Source organism: Schistocerca serialis, chromosome 12, assembly GCF_023864345.2.
Source record: "Schistocerca serialis cubense isolate TAMUIC-IGC-003099 chromosome 12, iqSchSeri2.2, whole genome shotgun sequence".
Lineage (NCBI taxonomy): Eukaryota > Metazoa > Arthropoda > Insecta > Orthoptera > Acrididae > Schistocerca > Schistocerca serialis.
In genome coordinates, this window is record NC_064649.1 from 39,755,790 (window position 1) to 39,779,971 (window position 24,182).

The following is a 24,182-nucleotide window of genomic DNA, read 5'->3' on the forward strand; positions in this document are numbered from 1 at the left end:
CTGTGCAGGATGGACAGGGACAGGCGCGGCTCGTAATTTAAGGCTCTGAGGCGGAGCCGCCCCAAAATATATGTTAAAGTAAATTTCGCAAGAACATATTACATAGTTTAAATTATCAGGACGAATTTCGCATAATTCCCATTCCGATTAAAATAACGACGGTCAACGTTTTTGGAACTGTTTGTATCGATAGATGTTTTCCGAACGGTTAGTAGTGTTTAGGCTGCGCCTTGGAACGTCCGTAAGCTGCATGTAGTAGCGGTTTGGGGGCGTGGCTTCTGCATAGTACTGCTCTTTATGGGCGACCCGAAGGCTCAGAGCTTGCAGCCTAAGGGTGTCATACCAACCACCACACGTTTTTCACGTTCCACTATCTATGTAATAAAGGAATGCAGAGTGGCCGAAACTTCGCTATCCAATCTCTGTCTCTGCACATCTCTACTACGCTTCGATGCGTCATTAATCGACGTTTAGTATTATTGTTTTGATAATGTTTTACATAGTTGTTTTGTTTCTGCCCTTGGCTATTTTATCCACATTTAGAATAAGTTTGCAAATATCCCGCCAGAGTGCACTAGACTACAGTAACATAACAGTACTGCCATCTAGCGAGAGTTTCATAAGTGATTAGAGGACAAAGCGCGCGAAATTTGACCCATTACTTTTCTTGCTTGCTGATGCTGACTGCTTTTTTTGATATCGTGTGATATTAGCAAGTTTCTTTTTCGGAGTATATTTTGCAAGATTTTAGTGAGTTTTACTTGCACAAGACCTGTGACGTTACCAAAACATCACAGTATCGTCATGCGAACTCGTAAACTTCGAGCTTTGGAGGTAAACCACAATAAGCACCTTAAGTTTAGAACTGAAAACACCTAAAATATTAAGCATTAAAGATCTCTCCGAAACGCGTCTTTTCATATGATTCGCTGCAAAGTGTCAAAATGTAATGATGGCGTTTAAAAACACTAACCAAAGATTTTAACTCGAAGTTAGCTTCTAATGATATTTAATACCTGATTATAGAAGATACAGTGCGTAAAATTATAGGTAGAGAGTGATATGCCCATCCCCCTCCCTTTGAATTCTTAGCTGTTTACGTCAGACTAATCTGTAGCGTAACCCGAGGTCTATGTTGGCTCCGATCGATAAATACCGCAGCCTTCCCCAGTATAGAAACCACGAGCCGCGCCTGGACAGGGACCAGGGAGGACTCAGGGCATTGTACTGACCCCTCTAACCAATAAGCTTGAGGTGCTCTATATCACAAACTGAGCCAGTGAGACTCACTTCACCTGTTTTGGGGAAACTTATTTTGTCTGGTGTCAAGAGGAAGCAAGGAGTCTATTAAAAGTCGGCAGTTCAAACATACAGCAAATGATGGTACCCCTTAGGAAAATGGCAGCAAGGACAGAAAAAGACATCAGGTGCACTTGCACTCAGTATTTGTGCCTGGGGCCTAATTTCAAAATGTTGAAGATGCTATTCCAGCAGCCACTGAGAGAACAGATTGCAACCAACAGCAAATTGTAGCACACTTTGGAAAAAAATTATTCCCGTTCTCCTGGCTTCGAGATCATACTTTCATCATTCCAGGGACTGGCAGAGAAGGATGAGAAGACCTGCCTTGCACAGGGAGTTTCAATGAAGCTCACAATTTACAGCATTGTTCCCACGACTGATCGTGACCCTTTGGTTCCAAGTTAAGTGGAAGGGCTGAACCAGACACTGTGACAGTTCTGTGGCAAGCTAGGCTGTGACTTCCTGGACTTTCAGCACAGAGCTGATACCTATACAGTCCCCCTAAATGGGCTAGGTGTGCACCACACAAAGGCATTTTTTAAATTAGGCAACTCTCCATCCAACTCAAATAACGATAGCTGTAGGAAACTGAGATTATCGGTTTGAGATCGAATAAAATGGCTTCCACAAATGAGAGTATTAAAATCCTATGGTAAACGGCCAAAGCATTCACTACAAAGTGCCAGAGTTGAAGCACTCCTAAAAATCAGTGAAATTCACTTAACACTAGGTACAGACTATACAGGGACTATAGAGGGACTATACAAGGGCGATGTTCTTGAGGACAATATTATGGAAATGGAAGAGGATGTAGATGAAATGGGAGATAGGATACTGCGTAGAGAGTTTGACAGCGCACTGAAAGATCTAAGTCGAAACAAGGTCCCAGGAGTAGACAACTTTCCATTAGAACTACTGACAGCCTTGGGAGAGCCAGTCATGACAAAACTCTACCACCTAGTCAGCAAAATGTATGAGACAGGCGGAATACCCTCAGACTTCAAGAAGAACATAATAATTCCAATACCAAAGAAAGCAGGCGTTGACAGATGTGAAAATTACCGAACTATCAGTTTAATAAGTCACAGCTGCAAAATACTAATGCGAATTCTGTACAGACGAATGGAAAAACTGGTAGAAGCCGACCTCGGGGAAGATCAGTTTGGATTCCGTAAAAATATGGGAACACGTGAGGCAATACTGACCCTACGATTTATCTTAGAAGCTAGATTAAGGAAAGGCAAACCTACGTTTCTAGCATTTGTAGACTTAGAGAAAGCTTTTGACAATGTTGACTGGAATACTCTCTTTCAAATTCTAAAGGTGGCAGGGGTAAAATACAGGAAGCGAGAGGCTATTTACAATTTGTACAGAAACCACATGGCAGTTATAAGAGTCGAGGGGCGTGAAAGGGAAGCAGTGGTTGGGAAGCAAGTGAGACAGGGTTGTAGCCTCTCCCCGATGTTATTCAATCTGTATATTGAGGAAGCAGTAAAGGAAACAAAAGAAAAATTCAGAGTAGGTATTAAAATCCATGGAGAAGAAATAACACAGCTAACCACCCGAATAACATAAAAGCATAACAATAACTTAATTGCCTAATATAATCACCCTGATAAGGAGACCTCACTCACCGTGAGGCCATTTCCTAGGATGGCCTTCGGCGGATTATGGTGGCCTTGAAGCATTTCCAGATGCTAACATTTTGGCTTGGAAGACATGGAGTATTGCTGAGACTACAGAACTGTTGGCTAAACAGCCTTATGGTACTCTTGTTCCAAGCATGCCATTTGTTTTGACTACGAGAAGGAAGAAGTTAAATGCTGATGAGTACCTGTTTTTATGGGCCAAAGTCAGCAATGGCAACTGTAAAATAAAGATCAATGGTGATTGTATGATTTATTATAGACAAATTGATTGGAGGTCTGATAACATTGTAATTCTGTCAGAGACAGCAAAGGACTTGGAAGACCAGTTGAACGAAATGGACAGTGTCTTGAAGGGAGGATATAAGATGAACACCAACAAAAGCAAAACGAGGATAATGGAATGTAGTCTAATTAAGTCAAGTGATGCTGAGGGAATTAGATTAGGAAATGAGACACAAAGTAGTAAAGGAGTTTTGTTATTTGGGGAGCAAAGTAACTGATGATGGTCGAAGTAGAGAGGATATAAAATGTAGACTGGCAATAGCAAGGAAAGTGTTTCTAAAGAAGAAAAATTGGAGAAGAAGAGAAGAAGAGAATAGAAGGTTTCAAAATGTGGCACTACAGAAGAATGCTGAAGATTAGGTGGGTAGCGCATAACTAATGAGGGGGTATTAAATAAAATTGGGGAGAAAAGGAGTTTGCGGCACAACTTGACTACAAGAAGGGATCGGTTGGTAGGACATGTTCTGAGGCATCAAGGGATCACCAATTTAGTATTGGAGGGCAGCGTGGAGGGTAAAAATCGTAGAGGGAGACCAAGAGATGAATACACTAAACAGATTCAGAAGGATGTAGGCTGCAGTACGTATTGGGAGATGAAGCTCGCACAGGATAGAGTAGCATGGAGAGCTGCATCAAACCAGTCTCAGGACTGAAGACCGCAACAACAACTAGGTACAGAAAGCTGGTTGCAACCTGAAATTGATAGCACTGGGGCAAATTTAAATTCATATCAAAAGGATACACAAATGGGAAGTGGAGGTGCTATATTTGTCACAGCAGACAAACTCAAATCCATCAAGATAGACATTGAAGCTGCATGTGAGATTGATTGGACAAGACTCAGTATCAGGGGTGGACATAAAATGATAACTGGATCCTTCTATCGTCCACGAGCTCGTCTCTTGATGTAATCAAGAATTTTAGGGAAACCTCAGTTCACTTGTACATAAGTTCCCCAATCACATTGTAATCATTGTTGTAGACTTTAATCATCCAACAATTAATTGTGAAAATTACAGTTTTGTTAGTGGTGGGCGTGATAAGGCATCTCGCCTTCTCCAGAAACTACCAACAAAGTACAAAGGGCAACTAAATCAAGCAGAAAGATATGCAAGTTCAGTAAACTAGATAAAAAAAAATTAGTATCACATCTCATTGAGGAATTTGAAACTTCCAGCACAGGGCAGGAGCATGTAGAGGAAATATGGCTCAAGTTTAAAAGAATGGGCTGGTACGTATGTAGTAGAAAGTTTATAATGGATGGGCCCCCATGGTATATTGTCACTGTAAAGACACTTCCAAAGAAACAGAGATTACTGTAAATAATGTAGTGCTGCAGATAGATGCTGAGTAAAACGCATTTGGCTGTGTAGAGAGCAATGTGTGATGGCTTAAATTTGGTTTTGTTTTACTTCAGGGCACAAAAAGCAACTAGGGTCATATGCATGCAAGTCAAAACACACAGACAGAGAGGAGTTAAAAAATGACTAAACGTCAATCCCAACCAACACGAGAGATGGCAGCTAACAACAGGGACATGGAGAAAGTGCTACCAAAGACACCAATAGAAACAGAGGTCCAAAACTAATAATTAAATGGCATTTGCCATATTGTTTTGGCACATGAAAAGTAAAACGCGGTCGACAGCCCGCACGTCATTTACTAAAACAACCAATAACTCAGACGACAAACCTAGGTGGGAATGTAAACAGGTAAAAATGTACATTCTGTAGGGAAGTGGCAGACAGTTAAAAGTTGTGCGCAATGTGCACAAAGTGGTTGGGGAGTGCCACTTATCAAATGACGATGGCTAAAAAGGCAGTGCCCAATACGAAGCCCAATTAGAATGACCTCCTCCCAGCAGGAGGGTCGAGAGGAGGCCATCCAAGCCACTGGGAGAGGCTTAATAAGCCAGAGCTTATTCCCGTGAAGGGAGAACCATCAGCGACGCTAAAGGAACACCACCTTCTGAGAGACGACAACACAGAGATCATCGAAGAGAACAAAGGAACTAGCAGACTGAGGTACGAGCACTGCAGCCTTGGCAGCAGTGTCAGCAGCCTCATTTCCTGGCAGGAACCCACAGAAGCATCACACTGATTCCACCAAGAGTGAGCAAGTGACAGTTTTCCTGGACCTGCTGCACTAAGGAATGTACGGTGTACAGCGCACCTAGACTTTGAAGGGTGCTGAGCAAGTCTGAGCAGAGGACACAATTGAAAAGGTTGTGACGCCGGATGTACTCCGTGGCCTGATATAGGCCAAAGAGCTCAACTGTAAATACTGAGAAGTGTGTCGGAAGCAGATATCAAAAGACATGGATGCCAATGACAAAGGCACACCCGGCCCCACGGTCAGTCCACACAAAGGTACTATCGTGAAGGTCATGAAACTGAAGGCGATAGAGTGAGGTTGGAGTAGTGTCCTCAGGAAGTGAATGAAGGCCAAAGTTAACATGGGCCACTTCACAAAACTGAGGTGGTGAACGGATCACACCCACCGGGAAAGTCACAGGTATTGTGAAGATAAGCCACCGTAGCAAGTGCCGAAAGTGGACTCCAGGAGATAACAGGGAAGAGGGAAGCGCCCCATACTGGTGATCAAAGAAAACATCAAAGAAGGAGGCATAGAATGGGTGGCTATGCATGGCAGAAACAGTATGCATACTTACTGAGGAGGAAGTCGCGGCGGTACGACAGTGGTACTACAGCAGCTTCAGCACACATACACTCAACTGGGCTAGTGTAAAAGGTGCCAGTGACCAAATGAATGCCACGATCGTGGATAGTGTTAACTCTTTGATGCACAGATTTTATGTTTAATTAATTTTTTAATAAAACATGCATTTTCTATGTCTGGTGGGGTTGCTAATAAAGGAAAACATGAATTAAAATTTTTTATTGTATTGATTTTGGTTTTAGATGGTGGTATATATAATATACCACCATGCCACTTAGGGCCGTACCTAAAGTTTTTGAGATATCTTGGTTTGTGCTTGTAACTCACCTTTAAATTCTACTCTAAGCAGTAATAATTAGTATAATTAATGTAAAATAATTTTATTTCTGGCAATTGGTCATTTACAATACAAAATCAAATTACAAACCTTACAAATAAAATATGTTTCTTATTCCTTTTTGTGAAAATCTTGAAAGCACCTTTTTGTTTTGCTAAGGCACAAAGGCACTTTGCATTCAGCGCACATCCAGAAAGTGCGCACTTGCTTCTTTTTTGTACTGCATTTCGCACAACGTCTGGCGGTAGTACGCTCTGGCTGGTGGGATGAATTGTCGAGACGCTGGCGTGAGGAAACATATGGCTTGTTTTTCTTTACGTGGACTTGACTCTCATGAAGTCTAGATGGCCTCAATGGTGTTTTCTGGGTTACTAAGCTTTGCAGGATACTCATCCTGAAGACTTTGGCAGTCATTTTTTCTCTATCGCCTAGTTCCTTCCAAATTATATAGCTGTTGACGATACTGACATCAAGCAGGTGAAAGAATATTCGGTGCCACCACTTTTTACTTCTCCGGCTTATTTCATATGATTTTTTCAGTTGGTCGAACTTGTCGACATTGTTCATGTGTGCATTGTAATCCATCACTGCTTGAGGACAAGGTAGCTCTATGCGTGAACCATCTCTTTCACGGCGAGTCACTGTAGTAACTTCAGGACTGTGAAAATTTGAAAGGAGATGAACAGCTCTCTTATCTTTCCACTTCAAGTAGAGGATGCCACAGTTGCTGACCCTCCAGTCAAATTCACCTCTGCTTAATTCTTTGTCTGTTTTTAATTTGGGTAAATGTTTCCTTGTTGGTTGAACTGTCCCACAGGCATATATGTTTCTCTGCTGTAAACCAGCCAACAAGTTATAGCTATTGAAATAGTTGTCGAAATAAAGATAATGGCCTTTATTTACGAGTTCAGAGGACAAACTCAGCACTACATGCTCCCCAAGGCCTGTTTGCACTGTGTCACCTACTTTTCCGGTGTAAATATCAAATTTCAAGTTGTAAGAGGTCTTGTCACACAGCATCCACACTTTGTAACCACGCTTTATGGGTTTATCTCTCATGTATTGTTTCATACTGTTGCGGCCTTTGAATTTGATCATTGACTCATCAATTGCTAGGTGTTTGCTGGGTTGGTAACACTTGGAAAAAGATTCAGATAGTATCTTGATCACTGGTCGCAGCTTGTACAGTTTGTCATAACCTGGGTGTCCTTTTTCTGGATGCAATGTGTTATCATTCAGATGAATGTTCCTCAGTAACCATCCAAACCGATTTACTGCCATCAGAGATGCAATATAACGATCATGAAGTTCTGGGGCACTAGACCAGTAGTCTCTGTATGCTGGCATACGCTTTATACCCATCAAAATGTTGATTCCCAGGAAAGTTCGTATTTCATTGTCAGTTGTTGGAGTGAAAGACTTGCCAGATTGCGTCGCATATAAATTTGTTTGGAAAACGATTAGCTCAACTAGCTCTTTTGGAAATATTTTTTCGAATATATCGATAGGTTCTGGATCATCAATGTCCCTAATAAAAGCACTTGGTCCTGATTCACTGTCGAACTGCATTCCTGAGGTAGCATTGAATTGTTGTCCCCAAGTTGGCGCTGTGTCAGCAGCGCGTTTTGGCGGAGTGGACTCACTTTCTTCCTCGCTCTCTGAAACTTCGCCTTCAGACGACACAATAGCCTCCGCAACAATGCTTGCTTCATAATCAGATTCGTCATCTGTGGTGTCAACAGTGGAATCCTCGTCTGATGGAATTTCACACAATAATCGTTCGATTTCTTCATCTCGTAAGCCTCTTCTTGACATTTTCATTTTCAAACAACAGCCTGAATCCAAGTAAAGAATACGTAAGCAAAACAAAATGGAGAAAGAGCTAAAATAAGTCACAACACAATTAAAAACTAAACTTTGTAGCGGAGGATTTCGAATTTTATACTAGGAAACGAAATGCAATAGAATACTGCTACATGCACGGTGGTACAAATAATATACCACCAAAATAAATTGTATATAAATAACGGAAGATTGTGCATATGAATGTATACATGGGTTCATACCGTAGCTGTGACGTCCAAGATATGGAAAAAACACAGGCGCAACAAGAAATTCGTTATAAACCACTATTCACACGCAAAAACCATGCACAACTCAGCACGCAGCTTTCACAGTTGTAATCTATGCAATTCTTGGCGGGAACTGATTCCTTATAGGCAGTGAGTGCCATCTGTCTGATAAGTAGAGAACTAGGTGAGCATATTAGAGTGGTGGTCGTGCAGTTAAACCACTGTGCAAAGAGCCAAGAAAATTTTCAAAAGGTGGTATACTATGTATACCACCGTGCTCCAAAGAGTTAAGACGGCATAAGAGGGATGGATGTGCAGATGCATAAACAAATCACCCATAGTCGAGTTTCGAACGGGCAAGGGACTGGTACAAATGGAGGAGAGTGGTTCTATTGGCACCTCAGGGAGTACCACTGAGGACATGTAGGACATTGAGGAACTGCATAAAGTGGGCTGCCAGGCAAGACATGAGGACCAAGAGTGTTTCCCTTTGAGCACAAGCCCCAGAAATTTCATAGTTTCAATTACTGGAAGGGCAACAGGCCCAAGATGTAAAGATGGGGGGAGAAACCAATGGCATTACCAGGAATTCATGCAGACTGTTTTGTTAGTGGAAAAGCGAAAGCCACTGTCGAGGCTCCAGGAGTAAAAATGATCAAAACATCACTGCTCAATGAGACAGGTCCATGGAGAACTGCAATAGATGGCAAAATAGTCAACAAAATGGGTGCCGGGGTTGACCGGCAGGAGACAGGCCATTATAGGATTAATGACGATAGCAAATAGGATGACACTCAGGATGGAACCCTGAAGCACATCGTTTTCCTGGATAAAGGTGTCCAACAAGGCAGAACCAACACACAACTCGAAAACTCTGTCTTAAATATTCCTGAAAGAGACAGGGCAAGCAGTCACGGAAGCCCCACATGTAAAGAGTACGGAGGATACCATTTCTCCAGCAGGTAGGCCTTCTCCAAATCAAAAACCACAGCCACAGTCTGGGATTTCCACAGTAAACCATTCATGACATGGGTGGACAAAGTAACGAGATGGTCAACTGCAGAAAGCTGTGCTCGAAATCCACAATTTGCATTCGTCATTAAATTGAGAGACTCGAGCCACCACATCAGCAAGGCAAGAATCCTATGTTCCATCACCTTGCAAACACAGCTGGCGAGAGAGGTGGGGCAGTAGCTACAAGGAAGGTTTTTGTCCCTACCGGGCTTAGGTATGGGCATGACAATGTCTTCACGCCAATGTCCAGGAAATGTGCCCTCTGCACAGATGCGGTATGTGTTGAGCAGAAAATGCTTGCCTGCAAGAGAAAGGTGCTGCAACATCTGAATGTGGACGGCGTCTGGGCCTGGGGCAGAGGATCGGGATGAACTCAGCATGATCCAGCTCCCTTATAGTAAAGGAGGCATTGTAGCACTCATGATTCGGAGAAGAGAAGGATATTGCCCGAGCCTAATCCACTTGTTTCCAATAGAGAAAGGCAGGGTCATAGTGGGAAGAGCTCAAAATGTCCTAAAATGACAGCTCAAGGTGCTGGAGATAGCAATAGGGTCCACGATGACCGTCTGCTACTGTCAGGCCAGGAATTGGGGAATGGATCTTGATCCCAGACAACCATCGGAGGTTGGCACAAACACAGGTGGAAGAAAAAAGAAAACCACAATAATGATAGAATGGTAACAAACACTGAAATGGACAAAATCAGACAAGAAAATGAGAGCCACAAGAAACATGTAGAAGAGATTAAAACAAGACAGCAGATTACCATGGCTGGCTGACCATGAGGAGAAAAAGGAGAAGCCAGCCACTCTGCAACACATGAAAACCTCCACTCTAAAAGCACTTGGGTGGAGGACACAGAGGGACAAATGACATGAGCTAAAATTTAGATCAAATGCAAAAATCCACCCTCACGAATAAAATGTAAAACTAAAGCTGCTGTTGAGGCATTGTCACCCAACACCCGAAGGCAGGGTGCTGGGAAAGTTAAAACACCGCCACAGAGTGGCTAGAAGTGGGCAGTCCAGGGAGAGGTGGACAACCGTCATTTGTGAGCCACAGCGACACTGAGGTGGGTCCTCGCAACGGAGGAGGTAACCATGCAATAGCCACGTATGGCCAATGTGGAGCCGGCAGAGGCCAACCAATTCCCTGCGAGAGGACCGCATGGAAGGCTTCCACACATTCATTGTCTCCTTAATGACACACAGTTTGTTGTGCATATTGTTATGCCATTCCACCTCCCAAAGCAGAAAAACCCCTGTGGTTTAAGACACAATGCAGGTCAGTTTCAGAGATGCCTACCTCTAGAAGCAGTTTCCACGTAGCCTGTTTGGCCAGCCTGTCGGCAAGTTCATTGCCTGGGATTCCAACATGGCGTGGGATCCACACAAACACCACGGAACGACGGAACCGATCCACGGCAAAGATGGACTCCTGAATGGATGCTACCAAAGGATGGGGAAGGTAGCACTGGTTGATAGCTTGTAGGCTACTCAAGGAGTCAGTACACAGGAGAAATGACTCTTCAGGGCTTGAGCGGATGTGCTCAAGAGCACAATGTATGGCCTACAGCTCTGCACAGCCACCTAGCAAGGAGTTCTGTTCAATATGTCCTCCATGAACATACACAAATCCTACATGACCATCAGCCATCAAGCCATCAGACTAAACCACTTCATGGCCCCGGTACAAGTCATGAATCGAGAGGAAGTGATTGCGGAGAGTTCTACATCTACATTTATACTCCGCAAGCCACCCAACCGTGTGTGGCGGAGAGGTTAACGGAGTCCTTAGGGCTATGCAAAATGCCTAGAGGAATCTGTGGCCTAGGTGTACACTGTGGAGGTGTACGTGAATGGACCTCGAGGAGAGGTGGTAACGGGAAGGACTCCAGTTCAGACAGAAGGGACTGGACACGAACCACAATCTTAAGCCCTGACCTGGACTGCCGGTGCAGGAGATGAACCGCTGTGGTTGGGAAAAGGGGACGGTAATTCGGATGCGCAGAACTATGAATGTGTGCAACATAACTGACAAGCAGGTGTGCACACCTAACCTTCAATGGAGGGACACCAGTCTCCTCCACGACGCCGCTGAACCATAAACCACACTCCCACAGTCAAGGTGGGATTGAACAAGGGCTTCATAGAGCTGCAGCAGTGTGGAGTGATCTGCACACCAGTTGTGTTGCTCAGGCAGTGGAGGGCACTGAGGTGCTGCCAGCACTTTCGCATAAGTTGACGAAGGTGAGGAAGTCAAGTCAATCGGGCAGCAAAAACCAGTCCTAAGAATCGATATGTCTCCACTACGGTGAGTGGACTGTCATTAAGGTAAAGTTCTGGTTCTGAATGAACGGTGCAACACTGACAGAAATGCATGACACACGACTTCGCGGCTAGAAACTGGAAGCCATCGGCGAGAGCTCATGACTGCCTTGTGAATGGCTCCCTGTAAGCACCACTCAGCTACATCAATACTGGAGGAGCAATACGAAGTGCAGAAGTCATCCACATACAGATAAGGTGAGACCAATGGCCTTACAGCTGCTCCTGGACCGTTAATAGCCACTAAAAATAGAGACACTCAATACAGAGCCCTGCAGAACGCCATTCTGCTGGATACGGGTGGGAGGGGGGATCTATGGGAGGCACCGACTTGGACACAGAAAGTACGGAGCGACAGGAAGTTTTGGATCAGGAGCGGGCCCTGGAGGCCCCACTCATACAATCTGGCAAGGATATGTCGTCGCCAGATCGCGTTGTACGCTTTACGTATGTAAAAAAAGATGGCAACCACGTGTTGGCATCTGGGGGCACCCTAAAGAATGTGGGATCATTTTTTCCGCAGCGGAAACGACCCTTGTAATGACCTGCTCAACGACAACATTGATGGCACCATGTGCGGGAGATTCAGTGGTGAAGGCTTCCCAGTCTTCCTTGTTTAAAGCCCATCTGGGTAGGTGTCCGTGGGCATGACACCAGGGGAGTGACAGGAAGACGGAGAAGTGGTCACTATCACACAGGTCGTCATGTTATCTCCAATGGATAGATGGGAGAAGGCCAGGACTGCAAATCAACAAATCAATGGCCGAATATGTGTCATGTGCCACAACGAAATGTGTGGGGGCACCTGTATTTAAGAGGCAGAGGTCGAGTTGTGACAGTAAATTTTCGACCTCCCTACCTCGACCAGTAAGCATTACGCCACCACACAAAGGGTTATGGGCATTAAAATCTCCCGAAAGTAGGAAAGGTTTAGGGAGTTGATCAATCAGTGCAGCCAATACACTCAAGGGTACTGCACCATCTGGAGAAAGATGTATGTTGTACACAGTTGTTTCCTGCGTCCTTATCCTGGCAGCCACAGCTTCAAGTGGGATTTGAAGGGGCACAGGCTCACTACATACTGAGTTCAAGACATGGGCACAAACTCCACCTGACACACTATTATAGTCACTACGGTTCCTGTAATATCCCTTATAGCCATGGAGGGCAGGGATCTGTTTTGCTGGGAACCCGGTTTCCTCGAGAGCAATGCAGAAAGCAGGTGTAAATCTTAACAGTTGCTGTAACTCAGCCAGCTGGTGTAAAAAACTGCCGCAATTCCACTGGAGGTTTACATGATAGTAAGACTAGGAAGCCATGAAACACTCAATGAGGCAGTCTGCACAGCAGGGTCACCTGCTGCCACCAGACAATTACCTGTGCGATCGACATCCATTTTGTCAGAGCCCATCAAGATCTAGGTCCTCAGCAGATGCCAGAATCTCCACCTCATCCTCAGACACAGAGCTTGTAGGTAGTGGTGGAGTGGGTGCCACTGGAGTGCCTTAGTTCTTGGGGGGGGGGGGGGGGTGTCTTTTTCTTTTTATGTTTCTCTCACTACTCCTTAGGTTTTTCGGGCTGGGAAGGCTTCACTGATTCAGTCTCAGGGACTGAAGAGGACCATGAAGCCCTACAACCAGCTACATGTGGTTGCTTCAGCCACTGGCGGGTGTAGCTTTGCCACTGGTAGGAACCTGGGAAGTGAGTGGCCCAAGGGATCCCTTCGTGACAAGAGGGGCCGAAGAAGACTTACACATCTCAGACTGAGAAGTGGGGACTGACATCCTCGATGGTTGGGTGTGGGGTGTTACTCCTGAATAAGGTTGTGCAAGAGCAACAGGGAGGGAAGTGCCCCCCACACCACCACCACCACCACCACCACCACCACCAAGGGGACAGGTGGAGTCTGACAGTTCAGAGCCAACTGTACATGGCAGAACGGAAGACGGTAGAACCGTTGTCGTAGCTGCGGCATAGGTTGACGTCATATGCACAGGATGTAGCCTTTCATATTTTCTCTTTGCCTCAGTGTAGGTATGTCGGTCCAGGGTCTTTTATTCCACTGTTTTTCTTTCTTTCTGGAGAATCTTGCAGTCTGGTGGACAAGGTGAATGGTGCTCCCCGCAGCTGACAGATGAGAGGCGAGGCACAGGGAATATTGGGAAGTGAAGGACATCCAAAACCCCGACAGGTGATGCTGGAAGTACAGCAGGAAGACATATGGCTGAACTTCCAGCACTTAAGGCACAGCATTGGGGGAGTGATATATGGCTTTACGTCATAGCAGTAGACCATCACCTTGACCTTCTCAGGTAATTTGTCACCCTCAAAGTCCATTATAGTGAGTGGATTGTCATTAAGGTGGGGAGAAGGAGGCGGACAATCACCCTCATGCACATCACTACCACAGGTTACACATTTGGCTGGATATCAATAAGACGATCTAGTGTGGTTGAAACAATGACACTGGTAGCAGTGCATTGGGTTCGGAATGTACGGTCGGACTGTGATTATTTGATGACCTGTTTTGATCTTGGATGGAAGCACCACTCTATCAAGCATGAGAAAAAAGTGCCAGTGGGCACTAAGGAGGAATCTACCTTTTTCTTCACCCAATGGACAGCAAAGACACCCTGATCAGAGGGGCAAGATTGAATTTTAACCTCAGTCAGACCATCGTCAGCCTAGTGTAAATCACACTACGGAAAGAAATAAGAGTTCTATGGGCCTCAACACGAACAGGGTAGCCATGGATAAGCAAGGCAGCAAGCAGTTGTGCTTGAGAATCAGTAGTTGTCTCCAAAATCGAAGTGCCATTCCGTAAACAACAGCAGGATTTCACAGGACCGCAACTGCATCAACACATTTCTGAATAATAAACAGATTTACCATGGTAAATGACTGACCATCTTCAGTACGTGAGACCATGAGGAACCGTGGTGCAGCTGGAAGGGCCTTTAGTGACTGTTCACACCTCAGGTCACACCTCTCTAACACTTGACAGGGGAACGAATCGGCAATTTGGGGAGGTTGCAGCTCAGGCAATCATCCCTCCCTGGGCCTGGCCTGTACTAGGGAGTACGTGCAAACCCTACCTGTTGACCCAGGGTTGGGAAATACATGTTATCCTGTCACCTGGTACATGTCAGACATGTGGGGTGCCCTTCAGGAGGGCACAGAAAGCAGGAAGAAAAAGAGGATTCTCAAACACCGAAGCAGAGGAATGAGAGGAGAAGGGAAACAAAGAAAGGAAAAGGGAACTAAAAACAGTGGTGAGAGTATCCTTGTCAGCGACAAACGATGCGGAACATTCCCAGTACACCCCAGATATGTTCCCAAGGGAGGGGAAAAAGAATAGCAAAAGAACAGATACACCGCACAGAAGGGAAAAGATACTGCAAAGGCTGGGGCCCCGTGGTAGCCAAGCACGAACCCGCCAAAGAGTGGCGAGCCCCCTGGGGAAAGGAAGCATTTTGTTTTACATCAGTATGTATCGTATGACAGCTGGTATTGTTTTACAGATAAGTGAGTTTACACAGATACCTGGACTGCCACCAACCTCTCCTGATTCTTCTGCTCATACCCAAGCCCTTCTACATTTTTTTTGTCTTCTGTAACTATGCAAATCACTGAAGCACATGGTGGAGGGTACATCCCACTGCCCCAGTTGGAGTTTCTTCCCATTCCATTCACATATGGTGTGCAGAAAAAATGATTGTTGACAAGCCCCCTGTGCATGCTGTAGTTATTCTAATCTTGTCCTCACGATCCCCGTGTAATACACAGGGTAGTGGTGTGTATTTCTAGCATAATTAAAAGCCCCTTGAAACTTTGTAAGTAGTCTTTCTTAGGATATTTTATGTCTATCTTCAAGAATCTGTCAGTTCAGTTCATTCAGCTTCCCTGAGACATTCTCCCACAGCACAAACAAACCTTTGATCATATGTGCTCACCTCTATGTACATTAAGTCTCTCCTGTCAGTCCTACTTGGTATGGATCCCTCACGCTTGAGCATCATTCTAGTATGTGCCGCATGAGTGATTTGTATGCAATCCCCTTTGTTGACTCATTGCATTTCCTCAGCATTCATTCAATAAATCTAAGTATAACACCTGCTTCACCTATGACTGAGTCTGTGTAATCATTCCAGTTCATATACTTACGAAGTGTTACACCCAGGTATTCGTACAAGTAGGACGATTCCAACTGTGACTCTTCAATATTATCACCATAAGATCATTTTTTTTGTTTGTTTTGTAAAGTGTATGATTTCTTCTGGTGTTCTCGAAAGGAGGCTTACCCAGCAACTGCCTTTGTACAAGCAAACTATGAATTTTCCTCCATTCTTCCTTCTTTACTATATCTCCTCATTTGTGAGTCTGTATTCTTGACATTAAATGTGCCAACAGAGATCCATCTGTCAGTTTCAGCCTATGTCATCTCCCACATTCATGAACCACACAGTGCTACACTACACACAATTCCTTACCAGGCATTTTATTTATTTGTACACATGCTGTAACTACGAAAGCGAGTCTAGAAACATTTTGTTCAAAAATGGCTCTAAGCACTATGGGACGTAACATCTGAGGTCATCAGTCCCCTAGACTTAGAACTACTTAAATCTAACTAACCTAAGGACATCACACACATCCATGTCAGAGGCAAGATTCGAACCTGCAACCGCAGCAGCAGCAGCAGCAGCTCGGTTCTGGACTGAAGCACCAAGAACCACTCATACACAGCGGCCGGCTAAACATTTTGTCCAGTTTCATTTTTCAGCATGTTATTTCTCCTTCACTAACACCTCACCTTTATTTACAAGCATAATGCATGCAATACTTGACAATACTCTCTCTTTTCAAGGAATGCATTGGGGTTCACTCTGGTAGATTATTAATTTTTCCACGAACAGTTTCACTTTTAGAGCTATCTACTTACATATATCTTCTGCATCAGACACATTAAATTACATGAAGCATCTACTGTCTTGAATTAGACCTTATAACCAACCCCATATCTGAATAGCAATTCTCCCAAAATAAGAATCACTTGTGTATATTTTCAAATCGATTTATGAACAGTCTTGTTCATACCTTCAAAAATTTTAATATTTGCGGATAATTTTCACTGTAAACTGATTTTGATCTTAGATACTGCATAACAATTTCAAAGTGGAAATATATTTAATTTTAATGTAGACATTATCCAGTGAAACTGTAACATTTCGTTTCCTAAGTCAATAAATGTAATTCCTGCTCCACTGCCATCAGTTCCTTAATATTATGTTTTATGGCACATATTAATTTTTATTACAATGCTGTTAAACTTTTTCCAGTAAGTTTTGGCCCATTTGGACATTTCTTTATTCACCAGCCAATGCAGTATCCTTTTAACCACAGCAAAACATATACCCCTGTAGTTTTTGTCCTTTTTCAAGCCTTCTTGGAAAAGGGTATTAAATTCACAAGTTTCAATTCCTTTGCAGCCTGAGAACGTTCTTTTTAAAACTTTTAAAGGGCTTCGAGTGAGATCTATTTTTTATTGCATTTATGATAAATGACAGCATTGTAATAACTGTGACAAAAATATCTCAGTTTCACTAAGGCCCCATCACGTCAGTCCTCCAAATACAAAGAACAAGCAAACGCAGGTCCTAATAGCCACTAACTCCCAATGCTCGCAGCTTGCGTAATGGTGGCCTTCGCACCAGACTGATCCTGACCCCAATACTCTAAAAGCTGGCCTTCCAAATCTATTCTCCACATTCAGTGTCCTGGTACACTATTTCACAAAATATTCCAGATGAAAATGAAATGAATCCCTGCCACCACTGGCAACAGCATTATCTCCATGAACTTATGAGAGCGATCCTTGTAATGTGTCAGTTTATTACAAGGACACTGAGTTTTGAGGCACAAATGATTCATCATGATTTTTTTTACTACTTACAATAATACACTTGCCTATATTCCACATGCTGAGAGTAAACAGCGAGCCCTTCAAACTCCAGTATATAGTCCTGCTGAACAAAATCATCACCTGACTTAATTCTAAAAAATTCTTGACGGAAAGTAATGGATGGATGAAATGTAACAAATCATCACACAGTTGCGTTACTGATAAGGCCATCAACAACACTGAAAACGTTGCTCCATGTTGGACAAATTTCCCTTTCAGGGCAATAAATTGACACACACACACACACACACACACACACACACACACACACACACACACGGAAGGATATAGATTCTATTTAAATCTAGAATTTGCAGTGTTATTCCTCCACCTTATTTTCACCATCAATTTGTAGCATAGTAGTAGAAGCATTGAACTACTAGACTGAGGCAGCAAGTCGCAATAGGATGTTTATTCCATAAGAATAGACCCCACAGAAGCCAAAATTCCATGTTTAATCTTAATCCAGTACATGGTCCACTAAGTCAAAGTTTCACAACAGCTACAGATTATAGTATTCATTCAAGATTCCTTATACTCTATCAATTTGGCAAATCTGAAAATGCCAATCAGCAGTCAAAATTTTACGTACTGTAGATACATATCAAAACGCTAACTTTTGAAGTTATTAATTCCTTCCTCAGAGATAAACTTGGGATGGATTCCGGAATGTTAGGAGAAAGCACAGGTTGGTCACACCTGTGGATGAGAAGCACCTACTTGTATGCCCCACCCAGTGGGACTGTGCGGCACAGATGACAAACACTTGAGCAACATACTAATACAGGTCACACAAGAGTATTGTAATTAATCTCCTTTGTAGACTGACATTTTCTCAGTCCCACCAATGTACCGACATCTACAGCAACAACAGGAATAAAAAGTTTTGGAACAAATAGGGAACTAATCACAGCCAAACAATGTTCATGTAGCAAAACATGAGTGAAAGATGAACATCCCCGATCTCACAAAACCACAAATTAGGGAAAGAAACAGTTCCATACTGTTAGCTGACTTGGTTGTAACATGTTGACTGATCAAAAAGCAACAGTTACTTCATTACTGATGAGCGGAGTAGAATTTACAACTATGCAAGAGCTCGCGTCATGTGAGGGTACAAAAACCAAGGTGCAATGATTTAATAAGAAATGTGTAAAATTATATCCAGGAAGTAGCTTTTATATTGCAGAACACAGACTTAGCAGTGCTGTCATACAGAAAAGGAAATCTCATAGAGGTGAGTTACAAATGTTTAAGAGGCATGTATCTTTAATAACAATGCAGGTTTTGAAAGATTTAATGACAAAAGTATTGGAAAGTAAAATTTTATTTTGATTACAATTATCAGAGGTAGTTCAAAATAAAGGGCATTGTTGGCAATTACAGGATGCAGTTTCATTCCATAGTTTCACAACTCCCACTGTTGTGTCGATAGTTACTTCAATAGTAAGGTAAATCTACATAGTTTTGTACTCCCCATTGATTACTCAGGCCTACAACAAAAATGGCACCAAAAAATCCTAACCAAATAGGAAAAAAACTTATGAGCACATCTCTTACATCTGATTAAAGCCAATGACTAGTATCGAATATTCCTCTTTATACGCACAGTCATGGTGGGCAGTAATTAATTACAAAAGAATGCCAACTTCTAGTTTCACACAATCTATAAAAAAAGTAAATACCCTGATATTCTCAAGTAGTAACATTAATTTCAACCTAATTGGTAGTGATCTGAAACTAGATACTCCCTGCAACAAACCAACACTGCTACAATTTGTTCAAGTACAGTAGTGTTCTCAGTTATTTTTTTCGTAGATGAATGTATTCCACAGTACAATGATCCCATACCAATTTAAGTCAAAAATAGGCCACTCAGCAACCACACACAAAAAAAAGCAATGATCTGCTGTAATGGAAAGCATAAGGTTTAGGTGGCATCTGGCCTGATACTGTATTAAATTCACAGGTGATACAGAGAGGCCTTTATCACTGAGATGAAGGAAAACCATCTATGATGGTACAGACAAGTACTTTGAGCAGACTACGAAACAACTGCACAACTCAGGTTTCCATCAAAAGTACACTAACTACTTATTTGTGCACCAAATCAATATTATAGTAATTAATGGTAACACCTTCATCCATTTGTTTAAATCTCTTTATTCAAATGCAAACTGTTTCTGTGACTTGCTGCACCGTCATCACACCCCTCTACTGGCAAAAACTGGACCTATAACCAACTTTGGTCATTGCCATAACAGGGAATAATCATGAAACTCAGGTTCGGATACTTATGCCATTATGGCAGTACAGGCAGTGAACAGTTGGTTATACATCCAATTCTTGCCAATAGAGGGTCCTTATGATTGAGCAGTGTCACTGAAACTGTTCACATTTGAATAAGAGACAGACACACAGCTGAAGGAGTTATGCTGACCAGCCATTGTCCCACTCTCCACCTAAAATAGAAGATGTATATACAAAAGTTTGAAGCAATGTTGCCTTGGTAAACTCTGCATATACCTCAAGATAGCAGGTCTTCACCCTGAACAAGCAAAAGATTAAGCCAGCTGGAGACAACCAAAGGTTGGACCTCATTACACTGTGGGACAAACACTAAGGGAAAAGAAGAATCTGAACATATATGCTAACCAAATTTTTACACAATATATTAAAAACTGTTTTTAAGACCTCTACAATTTCTTTTATTTTTTATTTTGTGTGTGTGAATGATGCCTCTCTCACCACCCAGGTTATATGGATTCTAGTAACAGTGGTCCTATGCTGATAGTCATATAACACAGTTTTATTATGTTTCCATCTGTTGTTCATACCTATCTTGGATACAAATCTGTGCTTTATATACTTGTTTAGCAAGACAGACATCTGATGATTAACACAAAGCTCAAAGCCAGTTTCAAATTTATTTAATTTTTTGCAAACTAATATTGCTTTAAGTCAAGTTCTACAGATTCCAGCAAAGTTCTACTAACCTCCAAGTCTATCATCTCCCTAGGCTGAGGAGCCTCTGGACTCTCCCCCGTGTCCAACATCGGAATGCCATCCTTCCGAATCTCTTTCTCCAAGTAACGCAGCTTTCGCTCCATCTCGTCACATCTTCGGACTTCATTGACAAATTTCCTTTGAAATGCATTAACATCAGGATTCAACTGCAATAAAAAGAAACACTGATCATTACACGGAATAAATTAATAAACACTAAACTACTGACAGTTCCTTGTAGCTTTAACTGTGTACAGAAGATAGTCAATAATTTACATGATATACGTATCCTAATTACAGTCTTTCGTGACAACAGAACAAGAGACTTGGTATTCAATTACAATACATTTTTCATTGAAAAATATGGCAATATGATGACCATTACAACTTTCTATTTTTTATAATATTTTAGTACCAATTTTGATTTGTGATGGTGAATAGCTTTCCTACAGCCAATTAAGGGAACTGTGAGGCTGTCTACAAGAATTTTTAGAGTGGGCAGGACAACACCATTACATACTTATGTTCCATGAACATTTTCTTCCTCACTGAAGAGTTAGCACAGAATGTCATGAGCCATTAGGGAATGCAAACACGAAAAATACATCAACTTCGACATTTTCATCTAGAAAACATGCTATTATATTTAAGGCAAAAGTTGCAGAGCTTAGACATTAATGGAGATTTGAAACCTGTGACTTGCAATAAATGTGCTTGTAAATAGAGTCAAGAAGTATTGTGGGGCAAGGAAAGTTTCAGATTCCATCTGTCTGCTTCAATTCATGGTGTAAATAAATGACATCGGGGTGGCGCAGTGTTTTCAAGTCAAATCATGTTAGTAGATTTCTCGTTATTGCATGTGGTGGCGTGCTCTTGAGTTGGATGTTCACATTTGAAGATGGTTGTGCTGTGTGTGGGAGTGAGTCACTGAACTTTGTGTGATTCTTCTGCTGTACTGTATTTGCAAGAGTGTGTGGCTTCATTAGTGTGTTAGTTTTATTTCTTGTCTTGGTGTCATCAGTTCGTGTCTGCATTAGGTATTATTAGTGTTGGAAGTTTTCGGGGTGGGTAGAGGAGTTATTTAGTTGTTTCCTGAGGACTGGTTTGGTATTTTTCTTGTTATCTCATAAGGTTTGAATGTTGTTAATTTTTACATTCTATTTTTATGTGGGTATTGTGTTTATTTGTGGTACTGGATGGATTGGGGAGGATAGTTTGGGAAATTGGAATTGTTTGGAGGCTTTTGTTTTGTGTTTATAGTTGTTTAAGCATATTTCATATGGTGAAGTGCTCCTGGGTTTTCAGTTTTCAAGCTGCATCTGGATTTTAGATATTCGAGGGCTTTGAACTACGCAGGTCAAAAGAAATTTATGATACCAGGTATTTGAATTGTGGGGGGATTCCCAGTATTGAGGGCTTTGCTTACATTACGTAAGGTCACGTGAAATATGCGGTACCGCATTTTCCAGTTGTGAAGGTTTTTGTTATTGAGGGCACTGTTTCAGCTATACAGGTAAGTGAAATGTATGATTCCTATGGTTTTAATTTTTTGTGTTGTACTGAGCATATTTGTGCTGATTTTATGGCTATTTGTTTAGGGATGGTGCCGTTACTGGTGTTGTCATATGTTTAGCTTGTCCCTGCCCTAAACCCCTGCTTCCCAAAGATGTCCCATTAGTTTTATTTTATTGCTAGAATGAAACAGTCCATGCCATATTTATTTTTGTTCGCATTTGTATGTAGTGATATTATGGTGGTCACATTATATATGCTGGAGTTGTGGGTTTCTGCCATCTTGATGGTCAGAGCAGGTGCATGGAATCAGAAATTTCCCTATGTTTCATGCACTGATTTTCCTTTATTTACTATTTCTCACAGCTTTCTTAAGGAAGGAAGGAAGGGAAAATGCCAAATAAAAGTATTCATATTCCTGTTCCCCATAAAGAAACAAGCAGTTACATGAAAGAAGAATACCCTTTGCCTACTTTTTAATGTGTGTTTCTCTAAGCTATAACTACAATTCTCTCTCTTGCTTGAGGTCATTATAAATGGAGCTCAAACTGGACATGAGTGGGGCACGAATTTGCTAAATCATAGAAGGAGTCATCATAGCATTCAGCTTAAGAAACCACAAAAACCTTCATTATGACTTCTGGATGTGCACTTGAATCCACCTTCCAAATGTGTACCCACTATCCCGTTCTTTAGTTTGTTGCAATATGAGCAATAATGTTTCTCAAATTAATGTTGCAGGAACTAGTTAATCTAGCATTAACATTTAAAGGTGAGTTACTAGATCCAAATTTCACGGAGTGACAAAAAGAAATAACACTGCTAACATATGTTGCCAAATATTATTTACTGCTGCACATGAACTTCCCAGCTCACATTTTATTTCTCTTTACACACAGTAATATGAAGTGCCTTACTACACTAATGCAAAAGTGATTAGAGAATCAATCTAGATATGGCAATACATTCTGATGAGAATGATTTGCACAAGAGCACATTTATATTCCAGCCTGTTTCCCAATTTAGTTTAAAAAGAACATTTTCTCCACCCTCTTCTCTTCCTCCCCCTATGGCAAGACTTCAGTTGAAAATTTTACTAGTGTGATTGTGCCCCCTTCCCATACTGCCAAAATTTCATACATTTGTCCAACAAACTCTTTCCTACCTGACGAAAACAATATCAACCAATCCACTAACAAATGTACGTTGCATTTCCTATTTATCCAAATACCTAATGTTCATGGCTACTCATTTAAACACTGCCCTTCCTTTTATTTGACATCTCTTTCCTATAGAATTTGAAAATTTATTAAATGTGGCCTAGATATCTTATTGATCAAAGTTTACAGCAGTTAGTCAAAATTATCTAGTAAAATAAGAGATGTAGAAGACAATGGTTTTACTGCCACAATTCCCCAGGAAATGTCTGTGCACGAAGAAAGACCTAACAGAACATCGTGAATAAAATCAGACGTATGTAGCCAAGACTTCATGGTAACTTTCTATAAAACACACTACAGTGAAGCATGTAGTTGTATAAAATTCCTGAAAATTAAGTAGGCCTATTGTGTTCCCATTACACTAAATAGGTTTCGAATGATGATGTTCTCGTTTAGCAACAATTGGCAGACGTCATGAGTACAGTAACGACACCGAAGGGCAGAACCTTCAAATCCATCGATCTGTTACCTCTGAACTTTTGTACAACAATCTGCACTCGCAGCTCACTGTAGAACTTAATTTCTAATTAATTACTCACAATGAATTTAAATGTCAAATTCTGACTTTTTACCAACTCTCAACATTCCACCAACAACTGATAAAAAATATGGATTTTTTGGAAGGAAACAACTAAAATTACACACGACAGTGGCGATCACAATTGCCAAGCCTCAAAGAAAAACGAAGCAGATGAAATGTCATTCGAGAAGATGTAAATCGAATAATATATCATCTACGAAACAGACTTTGTAATGGAACGAGTAAGAGGGAGGGGGGCGGGGGGGGGGGCTGGCTTAGTAAACGACGGCCCCTCCTGTT

At 42.1% G+C, this 24,182-nt stretch overlaps 1 protein-coding gene across 4 annotated transcripts in view; it reads right to left on the minus strand.

Moving 5' to 3' along the window:
* The window catches only part of LOC126428452 (V-type proton ATPase 116 kDa subunit a 1), a 123,216-nt gene that overhangs the window by 98,559 nt on the left and 475 nt on the right, over positions 1-24,182 (minus strand). For all 4 annotated transcript variants that reach the window (XM_050090388.1, XM_050090390.1, XM_050090389.1 and 1 more), the window contains exon 2: positions 20,621-20,797. In XM_050090388.1, the coding sequence (XP_049946345.1) occupies positions 20,621-20,797 (177 nt within the window). The remainder of the gene's footprint in view (positions 1-20,620; positions 20,798-24,182) is intronic.